Source organism: Takifugu rubripes, chromosome 11 (assembly GCF_901000725.2).
Source record: "Takifugu rubripes chromosome 11, fTakRub1.2, whole genome shotgun sequence".
NCBI lineage: Eukaryota > Metazoa > Chordata > Actinopteri > Tetraodontiformes > Tetraodontidae > Takifugu > Takifugu rubripes.
The window spans coordinates 10,046,440-10,063,814 of NC_042295.1; the positions used below are offsets into that span (position 1 = coordinate 10,046,440).

The 17,375-nt window shown below is 47.1% G+C and overlaps 2 protein-coding genes and 1 long non-coding RNA gene across 4 annotated transcripts; all 3 read left to right on the plus strand.

Moving 5' to 3' along the window:
* The first annotated feature begins 755 nt into the window (after positions 1–755).
* Positions 756–6,749, plus strand: LOC101070407 (extracellular calcium-sensing receptor). Its single transcript, XM_029843455.1, has 8 exons — positions 756–799; positions 3,558–3,852; positions 3,933–4,222; positions 4,308–4,603; positions 4,705–4,910; positions 5,009–5,230; positions 5,387–5,510; positions 5,588–6,749. Exons 1-8 carry the CDS (start codon positions 771–773, stop codon positions 6,484–6,486), a joined length of 2,361 nt encoding a protein of 786 aa, XP_029699315.1. The 5' UTR covers positions 756–770; the 3' UTR covers positions 6,487–6,749.
* Positions 6,750–11,357: 4,608 nt separating this feature from the next.
* Positions 11,358–12,955, plus strand: LOC105419486 (uncharacterized). Of its 2 annotated transcripts, none has more exons than XR_003889946.1 (4): positions 11,358–11,446; positions 11,642–11,918; positions 11,999–12,305; positions 12,418–12,955. It is a non-coding gene; the product is annotated as an uncharacterized lncRNA (long non-coding RNA). The 2 variants fall into 2 exon arrangements; XR_003889947.1 differs by having other exon boundaries at positions 11,375–11,446; positions 11,618–11,918.
* Positions 12,956–14,197: 1,242 nt separating this feature from the next.
* On the plus strand, positions 14,198–17,115 carry LOC101074232 (extracellular calcium-sensing receptor-like). The gene is made up of 7 exons (XM_029843457.1): positions 14,198–14,485; positions 14,566–14,855; positions 14,939–15,234; positions 15,336–15,541; positions 15,640–15,861; positions 16,017–16,140; positions 16,217–17,115. The coding sequence occupies exons 1-7, from the start codon at positions 14,225–14,227 to the stop codon at positions 17,113–17,115; spliced, it is 2,298 nt and encodes a 765-aa protein (XP_029699317.1). The 5' UTR covers positions 14,198–14,224.
* The last annotated feature ends 260 nt before the right edge of the window (positions 17,116–17,375 follow it).

The window sequence follows — 17,375 nt, forward strand, 5'->3', positions numbered from 1 at the left end:
TGACAGGCTAGATTAGGCTGCATGATGTATGAGTTTTAGAAAGTCTCACCCTTTACAACACAAGTCCGCTGATACACAGTTTTCCATCTCTCCTTCCTCATGTCCACCATAACCTCTTTTATATTTTCTATATGATTGTTGTTAAAAAATTACACTTTTCATTGGGAATGTTATTGATAAATGCAAGTAAAACTACTGTGATATCTGTGTAGATTCTCAATCATCCAGGTCATGGTCATCCAATGCAGTTTTCTTTGTCAAATGGACTGTTTTTCTTCTCTTTGAAGTTCTGGAGTGTGATGTATTCTGTGATGTATTCAAAACATCATTAAAGTTATAAAGTGGGAACGACTGTCACAGATTTGTTCAAAAGGTTATAACCCTTGGGGAACAGCCAGATAAAGACCACATAATTGTCTGACTGAATAATACTAATAAGCTCACATTAACAGAACCAACACCTCAGTCTATAAAAGCATTTGTGCAGAATGCTCCAAGACATTTTTAGGATGGAGATCTCTGTTCTCTTCCTTTGCTTCATTTCTCTGTGTGATTTGAACTCAGCTGGTGACCTGAAGGCTCCTGGGAACAGTCTGAAACAACAGCTTGGACTGAGGGAGGACACAACCGGTGCCACGGCTCCGTCTGTCATGTGTCGGCTCCAGGGTTTTGCTCGCCTACCTGCCTTCTCAAAGAATGGAGACTTTCTCATCGGGGGGGTTTTCTCCATACACCACTACAAAGTGACGGTGAACCACAATTACACCACCATGCCTGAGCCATTTCGCTGCAGAGGGAGGTTAGTATTAGTAGATATGTTAAATATTCAAAAGGTGGCAGAGAAGATTATGTTTGATTGCCTAATTCCTAAAGATATAATGTGTAATATTAAGATGTACTTTATTTTATACCTACACCTATCAATTGTGACTCTGATTTCTGTTGTAATTTCTCATTAATTAACTGTCAGGTATTGCCATGTGTGTGTGCACAGCATCGACCATCATGAATTGCGACTGTCTCATGCAATGGTCTTCGCCATCGATGAGATCAACAACAGCACGGAGCTGCTTCCTGGAATCAACCTCGGATACCAGATCCACGACTGTTGTGCAGCCGTGCCCATCGCAGTGCATGTGGCCTTCCAACTGTTAAACACTCTGGACCCTGTGTTTGTCACAGGTGACAACTGTTCACAGTCTGGTATGGTGATGGCTGTCGTCGCCGAGTCTGGTTCCACTCCGTCCATCAGCATATCCCGCGTCATCGGCTCCTTCGACATTCCACTAGTGAATATTTTCAACTTTTACCAAAGCACATGAACACGTAATATTAACCTTCACTGTAATGACACAATGTTCAACTTCAGGTGAGCCACTTTGCCACCTGTGCATGCCTGTCTGATAAACAGAAGTACCCAAGTTTCTTCAGAACGATTCCCAGTGACCAGTTCCAGGCCGACGCTTTGGCCAAACTCATCAAACACTTTGGCTGGACTTGGATAGGTGCTGTGTGCTCAGATTCAGACTATGGCAATAATGGCATGGCAGCGTTCCTGTATCCAAGTTTTACACCTGGCAAGAGGCTAGAATTATTGTTGATTTCCTTCACCGCGAACACCATGGTCATCATCCAGTGGAAGGCTCTGTGGTCAAAGGTGCAGGAATTTTAATAAGGTTATGAGAAGCAAAGCACATGATACATTGTGAAATAGTTAAAATGTGAACAGATCTCACCCACTACAAGTAATGAGCTCAGGTTTGTTGATGTATTTCTGTTGTGATACAGAAGCTGAGTAATGCAGAGGGAAAATGCCTCCAATCATGACATCACCTCGAGAATGCAGAGCTGGACGCTGTGTGTCCACGGTTTTCACACATCGAGGTAAACTGGGGGATGCGTCATTCCCATCACCTGCCTCCAGCCCATGTGTGTCATTCTTCTCTTTTGCAATATGCTGAAGACCAGAAAAGACTGGGAAAAAAATGCTAGAAATTGCCCAGAGAAGCAGAGTAAAGCCCCAACAGGAGAGGAACGAGCGGTCCATCATGACCACATGGAAAATACGTGTGTGGAAGAAGAAGCTTCTCTGAGCTTTGAGCCGGAGAAGTTGATGATATAAAACCTTTCATTTCCTGTGTGACAACATTCATTTTTGGATCCACCAATCACGATGAAAGGAGGTCGATTTGCAGCTCAGTCCATGCAGGATAACAGAGGAAACTAGAGTTGAGTTATTTAATTGGTTGTTTTCTAATTCAGTACTTCTTAGGCCATCAGTTTTTGAAATAGAAATTGCAAAAAATAAAACACTGATAAACTGGAAGTGTCTATTTCACTCTCACTGTGTTGTTATTATTATTGTGCCTTGGCTTGCATGTGACAGTGTGTACATTTCTGCTGTATTAATCTTTATCTGTAGGAGTGCTATCTAGTCATGCTTTATATCAATCAGTCAGACAAAATATAGTGTCAGGATGTAGTTTGGGTTAACCCTAACATGAACCCTAACAGTAACCCTAACCCTAAAAAATCAAATTTGCAAACCTGTCTGCTGAATTCAATAATCTTCATGATCTTGAATTCAGTCCAATGCAGAATTTTCAGCAGTTCTGTAGCCCAGTACTGCTGGAGGTTGCAACTCAAAGAGAAAAACAGACAAAAAATATGATCTTCAGGATTTCCCTGAATACATCAGGAATTCATCTTGTGGCTGGGGTCAGTAGAAGAACCTAGACTAGTGGTACATGAACCGTATCAAAAGTGTAACGGTGTAACATTAGCACAACTGTGTGGGGGAGGAAATAGAGTCATTGCATAGTTTCTTAAACCAGTTGTGCAGTACCTGAGTGACAAACTTTGTTTTGTCCATTTGATTTTTGCATTAAACAAAAGCGATTTTATTGGAAATTGCCTCGATAGATGTCAATAAATCTCACATGATGTTATCAGCACTTCATTACAGGTATCATAAAGATATAATAGGAACAACTGTAACTTGTATTTGTTCTAAAGGTTATAACCCTTGGGGAACAGCCAGATAAGGACCACGTAATGTTTTGTCTGACTGATTAATAATAATAAGCTGACATGAGCAGAACACCTCAGTCTATAAAAGCATTTGTGCAGAATGCTCCGAGACATTTTTAGGATGGAGATCTCTGTTATCTTCCTTTGCTTCATTTCTCTGTTTGATTTAAACTCAGCTGGTGACCTGAAGGCTCCTGAGAACAGTCTGAAACAACAGGTTGGACCGAGGGAGGACACAACCGGTGCCGCGGCTCCGTCTGACATATGTCGCCTCCAGGGTTCTGCTCGCCTACCTGCTTTCTCAAAGGATGGAGACTTTGTCATCGGGGGGGTTTTCTCCATACACCGCTACACAGTGACGGTGAACCACAACTACACCACCATGCCTGAGCCATTTCGCTGCAGAGTGTGCGGAGAAGAAAATGTTTGATTGTTTCATTTCTGGAGTATATATGATGTTCACATTATGATGCATTTTTTATTTATACCTACACTTGTGAATGTTTGTTTTCTGTCATGATGTGCAGCATCGACCATCATGAATTGCAACTGTCTCATGCAATGGTCTTCGCCATCGAGGAGATCAACAACAGCACGGAGCTGCTTCCTGGAATCAAACTCGGTTACCAGATCCACGACTCGTGCGCAGCCGTGCCCATCGCAGTAAATGTGGCCTTCCAACTGTTAAACACTCTGGACCCTGTGTTTGTCACAGGTGACAACTGTTCACAGTCCGGTATGGTGATGGCTGTCGTCGGCGAGTCTGGTTCCACTCCGTCCATCAGCATATCCCGCGTCATCGGCTCCTTCGACATTCCACTAGTGAATATTTTCAACTTTTACCAAAGCACATGAACACGTAATATTAACCTTCACTGTAATGACACAATGTTCAACTTCAGGTGAGCCACTTTGCCACCTGTGCATGCCTGTCTGATAAACAGAAGTACCCAAGTTTCTTCAGAACGATTCCCAGTGACCAGTTCCAGGCCGACGCTTTGGTCAAACTCATCAAACACTTTGGCTGGACTTGGATAGGTGCTGTGTGCTCAGATTCAGACTATGGCAATAATGGCATGGCAGCGTTCCTGCATGCAGCTCAGAAGGAGGGCATCTGTGTGGAGTACTCGGAATCCTTTTATCGCACCCACCCGCACAGCAGGATCAAGAGAGTGGCTGATGTCATCCGCAGGTGTATAGATCTATTTTTGCTTTATGATTCATGAAGGTATTTGTGTTTGTTTGAAATGACGCATATACTTGTGAGTTTTCTGCAGGTCAACAGCTGTGGTGGTTGTAGCCTTTACAGCATCTACAGAAATGATGATCCTGCTCGAGGAACTGTCTCATGAACCCTCACCACCTCGCCAGTGGATAGGCAGTGAATCCTGGGTAACTGACCCAGACTTGCTGAGGTTCAGCTTCTGTGCTGGAACTATTGGATTTGCCATTCAGAGGTCTGTCATCCCAGGCCTAAGAGACTTCCTGCTTGATCTCTCCCCCTCGAAAGTGGCTTCATCTCCTGTGCTCACTGAGTTCTGGGAGGACTCATTCAACTGCCGGTTGGGAAAAGGTGACAGAAGTTATACCTCTTCTTAATTTACTGTGGGTAGATTTTAAATTAGTGTCCAAATCTAATAACAAAGGCTTTCAACAGATCTCCTGTGTTGTCAGTTGCTGTTGCAGGTGAGCGCATGTGTGATGGATCTGAAGACATAATGACTCTCCAGAGTCCGTACACTGACACTTCTGAGCTCCGCATTACCAACATGGTGTACAAGGCTGTTTATGCAATAGCTCATGCCATTCATAATGCAGTGTGTCAGGACACAAATGCTACCACTCGGTGTAGCAAATTCACCACGATTAACCCCAAAAAGGTCAAACCTAAAGAATTGCCTCTGTCACTACTAATATGGTTTATTACAAGTGTTTCAGCTGAAGTCTTTCCTCTGACTCTCTGTTTCATTCAATTCAGGTTCTCACTCAGCTGAAGACAGTAAATTTTTCACAAAATGGTTATGCTGTATCCTTTGATGCCAACGGGGATCCTGTGGCATCATATGAGCTGGTAAACTGGAAAAAGAGTGGGAGCGGGAGCATCGAAGTTGTGCCAGTAGGATACTATGATGCTTCACTGCCAGAAGGCCAAGAGTTCCGTATCTTCAGGGACATCACATGGGTGGATGGCAGAAAGCAAGTACGACAGCCAGAATAATTAATAAGACAGTAATTCAGGCATGAAAACACAACATCTCTGAATTAAAGGCTTTTTTGTTCAATTGTGACTTCATGTAAAGGCACCAACGGCGGTTCTGTTAAAATCTTTTTCAACTGGTGGGTGTGTATGTCTCAGGTGCCAGTGTCAGTGTGCAGCGACAGCTGTCCTCAAGGAACTCGTAAGGTACTGCAGAAAGGAAAACCCATCTGCTGTTATGACTGTGTACAATGTCCAGAGGGAGAGATTAGCAATGTTACAGGTAGTTATCTAGATTTCAAAGACAGCAGGGCTAAATAAATACATTTGTTTAAACTCTACATGATTTTTGTTTCCTAGATTCTCCTGAATGCATCCCTTGTCTTGATGACTTCTGGCCTAACCCAGAGAGAAATGCCTGTTTCCCCAAACCTGTGGAGTTTCTTTCCTTTAACGAGGTTCTAGGAATCATCCTAGCTGTGTTCTCAGTCGGTGGTGCCTGTCTGGCTGTTATCACAGCAGCTGTATTTTTCCATCACAGGACCTCTCCTATTGTCAGAGCCAACAACTCTGAGTTGAGCTTCCTGTTGCTCTTCTCTTTGACTCTGTGCTTCTTATGTTCACTCACTTTCATTGGTGCTCCCTCTCACCTGTCCTGCATGCTGCGCCACACAGCGTTTGGGATCACCTTTGTCCTTTGCATCTCATGTGTTTTAGGGAAAACTGTGGTGGTGTTGATGGCCTTCAGAGCGACTCTCCCCGGGAGTAATGTCATGAAGTGGTTCGGTCCACCTCAGCAAAGGATGACTGTTGTGACTTTCACGTCTATCCAGGTTTTAATATGCATTGTTTGGTTGGTTGTCAATCCCCCATTTCCAGTGAGAAATCTGACCACGTACAAGGAGAGAATCATCCTGGAGTGTGCGTTAGGCTCATCTGTTGGATTCTGGGCTGTACTCGGGTACATCGGCCTTCTGGCAGCTGTTTGTTTAGTTCTAGCCGTCCTCGCCCGAAAACTCCCCGATAATTTCAACGAAGCCAAAATGATCACCTTCAGCATGCTGATATTCTGTGCCGTCTGGATCACCTTCATCCCCGCTTACGTCAGCTCTCCTGGGAAATTCACCGTGGCCGTGGAGATCTTTGCCATTTTGGCCTCCAGTTTTGGACTCATCCTGTGCATTTTTGCTCCAAAATGTTTTATTATTTTATTTAAGCCAGAGAAAAATAGCAAAAAACACTTGATGAACAAGAAATAATCAGAATGTCTGCAATATTTTGGGTGAGTTTAACGACTGAAAGTATGGGTCCGTACAGCAGCAATAGCCCAGTCTGTAGATGAGTGAGCTGTGGGTTTGAGGGTATCTGGTTCAAGTTCCATTTGGGAACAAAGATTAGGAAATGGACCTGTAGAAGGAGATGTGCAGGGACATATTAAGAACCCCACTATGGTATCATTAAGCAAAATACCAAACCCCCAAATGATAAGATTGCCTTTATCTCTCTTCATGATTGCATGTGCATGTGTTTATTGTAGCTTCATGTTTAACCGCTTGTAACTTGTGTGTAACAAAGTGTAAACACAGACATTTCCCCTTTGTGCTTTTAATGTATGCTTTTTTTCTTCTCTTGTTTTACACTGTACTGCCATTCCTCCCAACGTTATGTGACAGGCTAGATTAGGCTGCATGATGTATGAGTTTTAGAAAATCTCACCCTTTACAACACAAGTCCGCTGATACAGTTTTCCATCTCTCCTCCCTTATGTCCACCATAACCTCTTTTATATTTTCTATATGATTGTTGTTAAAAAATTACACTTTTCAATAATGAAAAGTGTAAGTAAAACTACTGTGATATCTGTAGATTCTCAATCATCCAGGTCATGGTCATCCAATGCAGTTTGCTTTGTCAAATGGACTGTTTTTCTTCTCTTTGAAGTTCTGGAGTGTGATGTATTCTGTGATGTATTCAAAACATCATTAAAGTTATAAAGTGGGAACGACTGTAACAGATTTGTTCAAAAGGTTATAACCCTTGGGGAACAGCCAGATAAAGACCACATAATTGCAGAATGCTCCAAGACATTTTTAGGATGGAGATCTCTGTTCTCTTCCTTTGCTTCATTTCTCTGTGTGATTTGAACTCAGCTGGTGACCTGAAGGTTCCTGGGAACAGTCTGAAACAACAGCTTGGACCGAGGGAGGACACAACCGCTGCCGCGGCTCCGTCTGTCATATGTCGGCTCCAGGGTTTTGCTCGCCTACCTGCCTTCTCAAAGAATGGAGACTTTGTCATCGGGGGGGTTTTCTCCATACACCACTACAAAATGACAGTGAACCACAACTACACCACCTGTGACGGGTGCAGTTAGGACCCAAATGCAGCACTCTGGAAAGCTGGACCGTAGTAATGACTTTTATTAACACACGGGCAAACAGGAACTCAGGCAGACCAGGAAACACAGGAAATAGTCCGTTCTTCAGGCTCTGGGCCCGCACAAAATTCTTCAGAGGCCTCCGTCTCAGCTTCCTCTTCGTCCTCGTCGCTGGAAGCCTCGGATGACAGAGTCTCTAAATTGGCACCGCCACCAGCATTGGGGATCTTGGAGGGCTGGTCAGGGTGACAGTGATGGAACTCGCGGATGAGCTGCGCATCAAGGATGTGACGGGTCGGTACCCATGACCTCTCCTCTGGCCCGTATCCCTCCCAGTCTACGAGATACTGAAGACCCTTTCCACGGTGGCGGGAGCGCAGCAGGCGGCGAACTGTGAAGGCAGGACCCCCATCAATAATCCGTGGAGGTGGTGGCGGCTGAGAAGCAGGCATCAACGGACTCTCTCGAACTGGCTTGATCCTGGAGACATGGAAGGTTGGGTGGATCCGCATGGCACGGGGCAGCTTGAGCCTGACAGCCACAGGGTTGATGACCTTCTCGATAATAAACGGCCCGATGAACTTAGGAGCCAGCTTCTTGGCCTCCACCCTCAAGGGAAGGTCTCGGGTCGAGAGCCATACCTTCTGCCCCACCAGGTAAGTGGGAGCCCGGGAGCGACGGCGGTTGGCTGCCGTCGAGTAACGGTCAGCTGCTCGTAGGAGAGCAGCCCTGGCCTGGGTCCAGGCCTGGCGGCAACGGCGGATAAAAGCCTCGACGGATGGACAGGAAGCTTCCCTCTCCAGGGCTGGGAACAGCGGCGGCTGGAAGCCATAGGCGCACTGGAAGGGAGAAAGTCCAGTGGCGGAGCTGGTTAGGGTATTGTGGGCATATTCCACCCACAGTAGCTGCTTGGACCAAGTGGAGGGGTGTCTGGACGCCATGCAGCGAAGCGCCGTCTCCATCTCCTGATTCACCCTCTCCGATTGGCCGTTGGATTGAGGATGGAACCCAGAGGACAGGCTTACGGTGGCCCCGATGAGGCTGCAGAACTCCCGCCAGAATACGGACGTGAACTGGGGACCCCGATCAGAAACTACGTCCGACGGAAGGCCGTGGAGCCGAAATATGTGCTGTAGAACAAGTTCAGCAGTCTCCTTGGCCGATGGAAGCTTGGGTAGGGGCACAAAGTGGGCCAGCTTGCTGAACCGGTCTACCACAGTCAGGATAGTGGTGAATCCGCCCGACAGTGGCAGACCGGTAACAAAGTCCAGCGAAATATGGGACCAGGGTCGATGTGGCCCAGGCAGAGGTTGCAGGTAACCGGCAGGGGCCTGGCGGGAGGACTTGTGCAGACTGCAGATCGGGCAGGCGTTGACAAACTCTCTGGTGTCCTCCTCTAAAGTGGGCCACCAGAACCGCCGCTGCAGGACCTCTTTAGTGCGCTGAATCCCTGGGTGGCAAGTGAGCCGGGAGCCGTGGGCCCATTGTAGGACGTCAGACCTCAGACCATCCGGGACAAACAGGCGGTCAGGAGGGCAGGAGCTGGGACCAGGTTGGTTCTCCAGGGCAGCCTTTATACGCTCCTCCACCTCCCAGGTGAGAGAAGCCACAAGGCAGGAAGCAGGAAGAATGGTGTCTGGGTTGTAGGGTCGATGAGGGGGCAAGGAGGTAGCCTTAGCCTTGCTGAACACCTCCCGGAAGTCATGGTACTCGGAGGGTACCGCAGACAGGTCGGGGCCGGAATGGATTCGACTGATAATAGAGGCGCGGCAGCTAGATTAAGGCAGACCTGGTGACAGGAGGAACTCCACCCCAGAATGGAACCCGTCGCCCAGTCAATGTGGGGGTTGTGACGACGGAGCCAGGGGTAACCAAGGATGAGTGGGAGGTGAGGTGACTTCAGGACGTGGAATTGTATGGTCTCGTGGTGGTTGCCCAACAGAAGCATGTGGATGGGCGTGGTCTGGTGAGTGACAGTCCCTAGGAGATGGCCATCCAGGGCGCTGGCAGGAACTGAATGTGGTAACGGAACCCGGTCGATACCCAGCTGGACGGCGAGCTCCTCATCGATCAGGCTGACATCAGCCCCGGAGTCTATGAAGGTGGCGAGGGTGTGAGAGCCCCCTGCCAACAGAAGCCGGACGTGAAACAATGGCCATGGGCAGGGGGCAGAGTCTTGAGTCCGGCTAAGCAGTCCGCCCCTGTCTACTGCTGAGCCCTCTCCTTTTACTGGGCAATGAGAGACAAAGTGCCCAGCCTGTCCGCAGTAGAGACAGAGGTTCCCCTGTCGTCGTCGCTCTCGCTCCGCAGGAGTCAGGCTGGTGCGTCTCACCTGCATGGGTTCGGCCCCCCCAGATGCGGGCCCTGTGAGAAGGTTGGAGGCGGCTGGAGATCCTCGCAGGCGGGCAGACGACCGGTGCTCCGCCTCTCCCTGGCGTAGCTCTCTTCTCCTTGCCTGGACGCGCCTGTCCAGCCTTGAAGTCAGGTTGATGAGTCCATCAAGGGAGGGCGGAAGATCAAAGGGAACCAACGCATCCTTTATATATGGTGCTAGCCCATTGAGGAAGGCGTCGCACTGGGCTGCTGGGTTCCAGTCACTAAGCCGGGCCCGGGTACGGAAGTCGATAGCGTAGTCAGCAATGGGCCGACTTCCCTGCTTCACGCTCATGAGTCCCCCGGTGGCATCCGGACCCAGAGAAACAGGCCCAAAAACCTTACGAAGTTCCGCAGAGAAGGCCTGGAAAGAGGAACAGGCCGGTGTGCCCCTCTCCCACTCTGCCGTTCCCCACAGGCGTGCCCTGCCAGTCAGGTGATTGATGGTAAAGGCGACCCTCGCCGCCTCCGAGGCGAAGGTGTAGGGCTGCAGAGCGAGCAGGATTGAACAGTTCGTGAGGAACGGATTGCAGCCCTCTGGGTCCCCAGAATAACGCTCTGGGGTTCCCACCCGGGGCTCTGGAGCAGTGCCTGGTGGGGGAGCAGGAACCGGAGGAGGAGGAGCTGGAGCAGGAACCGGAGCGGCCGGTTGCGACACTGAGACCACCAGCTGTTGGACCTGGGTGGCTACTGACCTTAATGCCTGCTCCAGGGCCGATGCTGTCTCCCGAGCCTCCGCAGCATTGGAGGCTAGCTGGGCCTCGAATTGTTGGAGCCTTCCCTCCACTTGGTCCAAACGAGACTGAGGTGGTCCATGTTTTGGCCAGATTGTACTGTGACGGGTGCAGTTAGGACCCAAATGCAGCACTCTGGAAAGCTGGACCGTAGTAATGACTTTTATTAACACACGGGCAAACAGGAACTCAGGCAGACCAGGAAACACAGGAAATAGTCCGTTCTTCAGGCTCTGGGCCCGCACAAAGTCTATGGGTTGCAGGCTCGGGGAGTGGGACGAGCAGCAGCGAAGTCCGAGCCGGGCGGAGAAGTCTAAACCAGGTGAGCAGACAGGAACCAGAGACGCTGAGGCAGAAGTCATAGTCAGGGGCAGAAAGCAGGTAGGTTGTCCGGAGAACAGGCAAGGCAGGCAGAACGAAGACAGGCAGGGTCGGTAACGGGTAATCCGGCAGGGAAACAACGCTGGAAAGTCTTGCATGAAAGCAGAAGAACAATCTGGCACTGAGTGAGTGTGAGGCTGGAGAATATATACACTGGTAGGTGAGCTGATTGATGAGTGAGGGCAGGTGTGTGATCAATGACTGAGAGCAGGTGTGTGATCAGTGACTGAGAGCAAGTGTGGTGATCAGAGGGTGTGGTGTGAGCAGGGCAGTGGAAAAGTACTGGGACAGGAGGGAACTGGGGAAAAGGGGCTGTGACACCACCATGCCTGAGCCATTTCGCTGCAGAGGGAGGTTAGTATTAGTGGATATGTTAAATATTCAAAAGGTGGCAGAGAAGATTATGTTTGATTGCCTTATTCCTGAAGATATAATGTGTAATATTAAGATGTACTTTAATTTTTACCTACACCTATCAATTGTGGCTCTGATTTCTGTTGTAATTTCTCATTAATTAACTGTCAGGTATTGCCATGTGTGTGTGCACAGCATCGACCACCGTGAATTGCGACTGTCTCATGCAATGGTCTTCGCCATCAAGGAGATCAACAACAGCACGGAGCTGCTTCCTGGAATCAAACTCGGTTACCAGATCCACGACTCGTGCGCAGCCGTGCAGTGCATGTGGCCTTCCAACTTTTAAACTCTCTGGACCCTGTGTTTGTCACAGGTGACAACTGTTCACAGTCCGGTATGGTGATGGCTGTCGTCGGCGACTCCGTCCATCAGCATATCCTGCGTCATCGGCTCCTTCGACGTTCCACTAGTGAATATTTTCAACTTTTACCGAAGCACATGAACACGTAATATTAACCTTCACTGTAATGACACAATGTTCAACTACAGGTGAGCCACTTTGCCACCTGTGCATGCCTGTCTGATAAACAGAAGTACCCAAGTTTCTTCAGAATGATTCCCAGTGACCAGTTCCAGGCCGACGCTTTGGCCAAACTCATCAAACACTTTGGCTGGACTTGGATAGGTGCTGTGTGCTCAGATTCAGACTATGGCAATAATGGCATGGCAGCGTTCCTTTATACAAGTTTTACACCTGGCAAGAGGCTAGAATTATTGTTGATTTCTTTCACCGCGAACACCATGGTCATCATCCAGCGGAAGGCTCTGTGGTCAAAGCTGCAGGAATTTTAATAAGGTTATGAGAAGCAAAGCACATGATACATTGTGAAATAGTTAAAATGTGAACAGATCTCACCCACTACAAGTAATGAGCTCAGGTTTGTTGATGTATTTCTGTTGTGATACAGAAGCTGAGTAATGCAGAGGGAAAATGCCTCCAACCATGACATCACCTCGAGAATGCAGAGCTGGACGCTGTGTGTCCACGGTTTTCACACATCGAGGTAAACTGGGGGATGCGTCATTCCCATCACCTGCCTCCAGCCCATTTGTGTCATTCTTCTCTTTTGCAATATGCTGAAGACCAGAAAAGACTGGGACAAAAATGCTAGAAATTGCCCAGAGAAGCAGAGTGAAGCCCCAACAGCAGAGGAACGAGCGGTCCATCATGACCACATGGAAAATACGTGTGTGGAAGAAGAAGCTTCTCTGAGCTTTGAGCCGGAGAAGTTGATGATATAAAACCTTTCATTTCCTGTGTGACAACATTCATTGTTGGATCCACCAATCACGATGAAAGGAGGTGGATTTGCAGCTCAGTCCATGCAGGATAACAGAGGAAACTAGGGTCGAGTTATTTAATTGGTTGTTTTCTAATTCAATACTTCTTAGGCCATCAGTTTTTGAAATAGAAATTGCAAAAAATAAAACACTGATAAACTGGAAGTGCCTATTTTACTCTCACTGTGTTGTTATTATTATTGTGCCTTGGCTTGCATGTGACAGTTTGTACATTTCTGCTGTTTTAATCTTTATCTGTAGGAGTGCTATCTAGTCATGCTTTATATCAATCAGTCAGACAAAATATAGTGGCAGGATGTAGTTTGGGTTAACCCTAACATGAACCCTAACAGTAACCCTAACCCTAAAAAATCAAATTTGCAAACCTGTCTGCTGAATTCAACATTCTTCATGATCTTGAATTCAGTCCAATGCAGAATTTTCAGCAGTTCTGTAGCCCAGTACTGCTGGAGGCTGCAACTCAAAGAGAAAAACAGACAAAAAATATGATCTTCAGGATTTCCCTGAATACCTCAGGAATTCATCTTGAGGCTGGGGTCAGTACAAGGACCTAGACTAGCGGTACATGAACCGTATCAAAAGTGTAACGGTGAAACATTAGCACAACTGTGCGGGGGAGGAAATAGAGTCATTGCATAGTTTCTTAAACCAGTTGTGCAGTACCTGAGTGACAAACTTTGTTTTGTCCATTTGATTTTTACATAAAAAAACAGCCATTTTATTGGAAATTGCCTCGATAGATGTCAAGAAATCTCACGTGATGTTATCAGCACTTCATTACAGGTATCATAAAGATATAATAGTAACAACTGTAACTTGTATTTGTTCTAAAGGTTATAACCCTTGGGGAGCAGCCAGATAAGGACCACGTAATGTTTTGTCTGACTGATTAATAATAATAAGCTGACATGAGCAGAACCAACACCTCAGTCTATAAAAGCATTTGTGCAGAATGCTCCGAGACATTTTTAGGATGGAGATCTCTGTTCTCTTCCTTTGCTTCATTTCTCTGTTTGATTTGAACTCACCTGGTGACCTGAAGGCTCCTGAGAACAGTCTGAAACAACAGGTTGGACCGAGGGAGGACACAACCGGTGCCACGGCTCCGTCTGACATATGTCGCCTCCAGGGTTCTGCTCGCCTACCTGCTTTCTCAAAGGATGGAGACTTTGTCATCGGGGGAGTTTTCTCCATACACCACTACAAAGTGACGGTGAACCACAACTACACCACCATGCCTGAGCCATTTCGCTGCAGAGTGTGCGGAGAAGAAAATGTTTGATTGTTTCATTTCTGGAGTATATATGATGTTCACGTTATGATGCATTTTTTATTTATACCTACACTTGTGAATGTTTGTTTTCTGTCATGATGTGCAGCATCGACCACCGTGAACTGCGACTGTCTCATGCAATGGTCTTCGCCATCGAGGAGATCAACAACAGCACGGAGCTGCTTCCTGGAATCAAACTCGGTTACCAGATCCACGACTCGTGCGCAGCCGTGCCCGTCGCAGTGCATGTGGCCTTCCAACTTTTAAACTCTCTGGACCCTGTGTTTGTCACAGGTGACAACTGTTCACAGTCCGGTATGGTGATGGCTGTCGTCGGCGAGTCTGGTTCCACTCCGTCCATCAGCATATCCCGCGTCATCGGCTCCTTCGACATTCCACTAGTGAATATTTTCAACTTTTACCAAAGCACATGAACACGTAATATTAACCTTCACTGTAATGACACAATGTCCAACTTCAGGTGAGCCACTTTGCCACCTGTGCATGCCTGTCTGATAAACAGAAGTACCCAAGTTTCTTCAGAACGATTCCCAGTGACCAGTTCCAGGCCGACGCTTTGGCCAAACTCATCAAACACTTTGGCTGGACTTGGATAGGTACTGTGTGCTCAGATTCAGACTATGGCAATAATGGCATGGCAGCGTTCCTGCATGCAGCGCAGAAGGAGGGCATCTGTGTGGAGTACTCGGAATCCTTTTATCGCTCCCACCCGCACAGCAGGATCAAGAGAGTGGCTGATGTCATCCGCAGGTCTGGGTAATATTGATCATGCTTCATACGAATAGTTAATTGTCTGTATTGAGGTAATGTGTGATGTTGTTATGCTTCTTTAGGTCAACGGCTCTCATTGTCGTGGCATTTACTACGTCTGGAGATCTGAGGATCCTGCTTGAGGAACTGTCTCATGAACCCTCACCACCTCGCCAGTGGATAGGCAGTGAATCCTGGGTAACTGACTCAGAGATGCTGAGGTTCAGCTTCTGTGCTGGAACTATTGGATTTGCCATTCAGAGGTCTGTCATCCCAGGCCTAAGAGACTTCCTGCTGGATCTCTCCCCCTCGAAAGTGGCTTCATCTCCTGTGCTCACTGAGTTCTGGGAGGACTCATTCAACTGCCGGTTGGGAAAAGGTGACAGAAGTAATACCTCTTCTTAATTTACTGTGGATAGATTTTAAATTTGTGTCCAAATCTAATAACAAAGGCTTTCAACAGATCTCCTGTGTTGTCAGTTGCTGTTGCAGGTGAGCGCATGTGCGATGGATCTGAAGACATAATGACTCTCCAGAGTCCGTACACTGACACTTCTGAGCTCCGCATTTCCAACATGGTGTACAAGGCTGTTTATGCAATAGCTCATGCCATTCATAATGCAGTGTGTCAGGACACAAATGCTACCACTCGGTGTAGCAAATTCACCACGATTAACCCCAAACAGGTCAAACCTAAAGAATCGCCTCTGTCATTACTAGTTTGGTTTATTACAAGTATTTCAATTGAAGTCTTTCCTCTGACTCTCTGTTTCATTCAATTCAGGTTCTCGCTCAGCTGAAGACAGTAAATTTTTCACAAAATGGTTATGCTGTATCCTTTGATGCCAACGGGGATCCTGTGGCATCATATGAGCTGGTAAACTGGAAAAAGAGTGGGAGCGGGAGCATCGAAGTTGTGCCAGTAGGATACTATGATGCTTCACTGCCAGAAGGCCAAGAGTTCCGTATCTTCAGGGACATCACATGGGTGGATGGCAGAAAGCAAGTACGACAGCCAGAATAATTAATAAGACAGTAATTCAGGCATGAAAACACAACATCTCTGAATTAAAGGTTTTTTGTTCAATTGTGACTTCATGTAAAGGCACCAACGGCGGTTCTGTTAAAATCTCTTTCAACTGGTGGGTGTGTATGTCTCAGGTGCCAGTGTCAGTGTGCAGCGACAGCTGTCCTCAAGGAACTCGTAAGGTACTGCAGAAAGGAAAACCCATCTGCTGTTATGACTGTGTACAATGTCCAGAGGGAGAGATTAGCAATGTTACAGGTAGTTATCTAGATTTCAAAGACAGCAGGGCTAAATAAATAATTTGTTTAAACCCTACATGATTTTTGTTTCCTAGATTCTCCTGAATGCATCCCTTGTCTTGATGACTTCTGGCCTAACCCAGAGAGAAATGCCTGTTTCCTCAAACCTGTGGAGTTTCTTTCCTTTAACGAGGTTCTAGGAATCATCCTAGCTGTGTTCTCAGTCGGTGGTGCCTGTCTGGCTGTTATCACAGCAGCTGTATTTTTCCATCACAGGGCCTCTCCTATTGTCAGAGCCAACAACTCTGAGTTGAGCTTCCTGTTGCTCTTCTCTTTGACTCTGTGCTTCTTATGTTCACTCACTTTCATTGGTGCTCCCTCTCAGCTGTCCTGCATGCTGCGCCACACAGCGTTTGGGATCACCTTTGTCCTTTGCATCTCATGTGTTTTAGGTAAAACTGTGGTGGTGTTAATGGCCTTCAGAGCGACTCTCCCCGGGAGTAATGTCATGAAGTGGTTCGGTCCACCTCAGCAAAGGATGACTGTTGTGACTTTCACGTCTATCCAGGTTTTAATATGCATTGTTTGGTTGGTTGTCAATCCCCCGTTTCCAGTGAGAAATCTGACCACGTACAAGGAGAGAATCATCCTGGAGTGTGCGTTAGGCTCATCTGTTGGATTCTGGGCTGTACTCGGGTACATCGGCCTTCTGGCAGCTGTTTGTTTAGTTCTAGCCGTCCTCGCCCGAAAACTCCCCGATAATTTCAACGAAGCCAAAATGATCACCTTCAGCATGCTGATATTCTGTGCCGTCTGGATCACCTTCATCCCCGCTTACGTCAGCTCTCCTGGGAAATTCACCGTGGCCGTGGAGATCTTTGCCATTTTGGCCTCCAGTTTTGGACTCATCCTGTGCATTTTTGCTCCAAAATGTTTTATTATTTTATTTAAGCCAGAGAAAAATAGCAAAAAACACTTGATGAACAAGAAATAATCAGAATGTCTGCAATATTTTGGGTGAGTTTAACGACTGAAAGTATGGGTCCGTACAGCAGCAATAGCCCAGTCTGTAGATGAGTGAGCTGTGGGTTTGAGGGTATCTGGTTCAAGTTGCATTTGGGAACAACAATTAGGAAATGGACCTGTAGAAGGAGATGTGCAGGGACATATTAAGAACCCCACTATGGTATCATTAAGCAAAATACCAAATCCCCAAATGATCAGATTGCCTTGATCTCTCTTCATGATTGCATG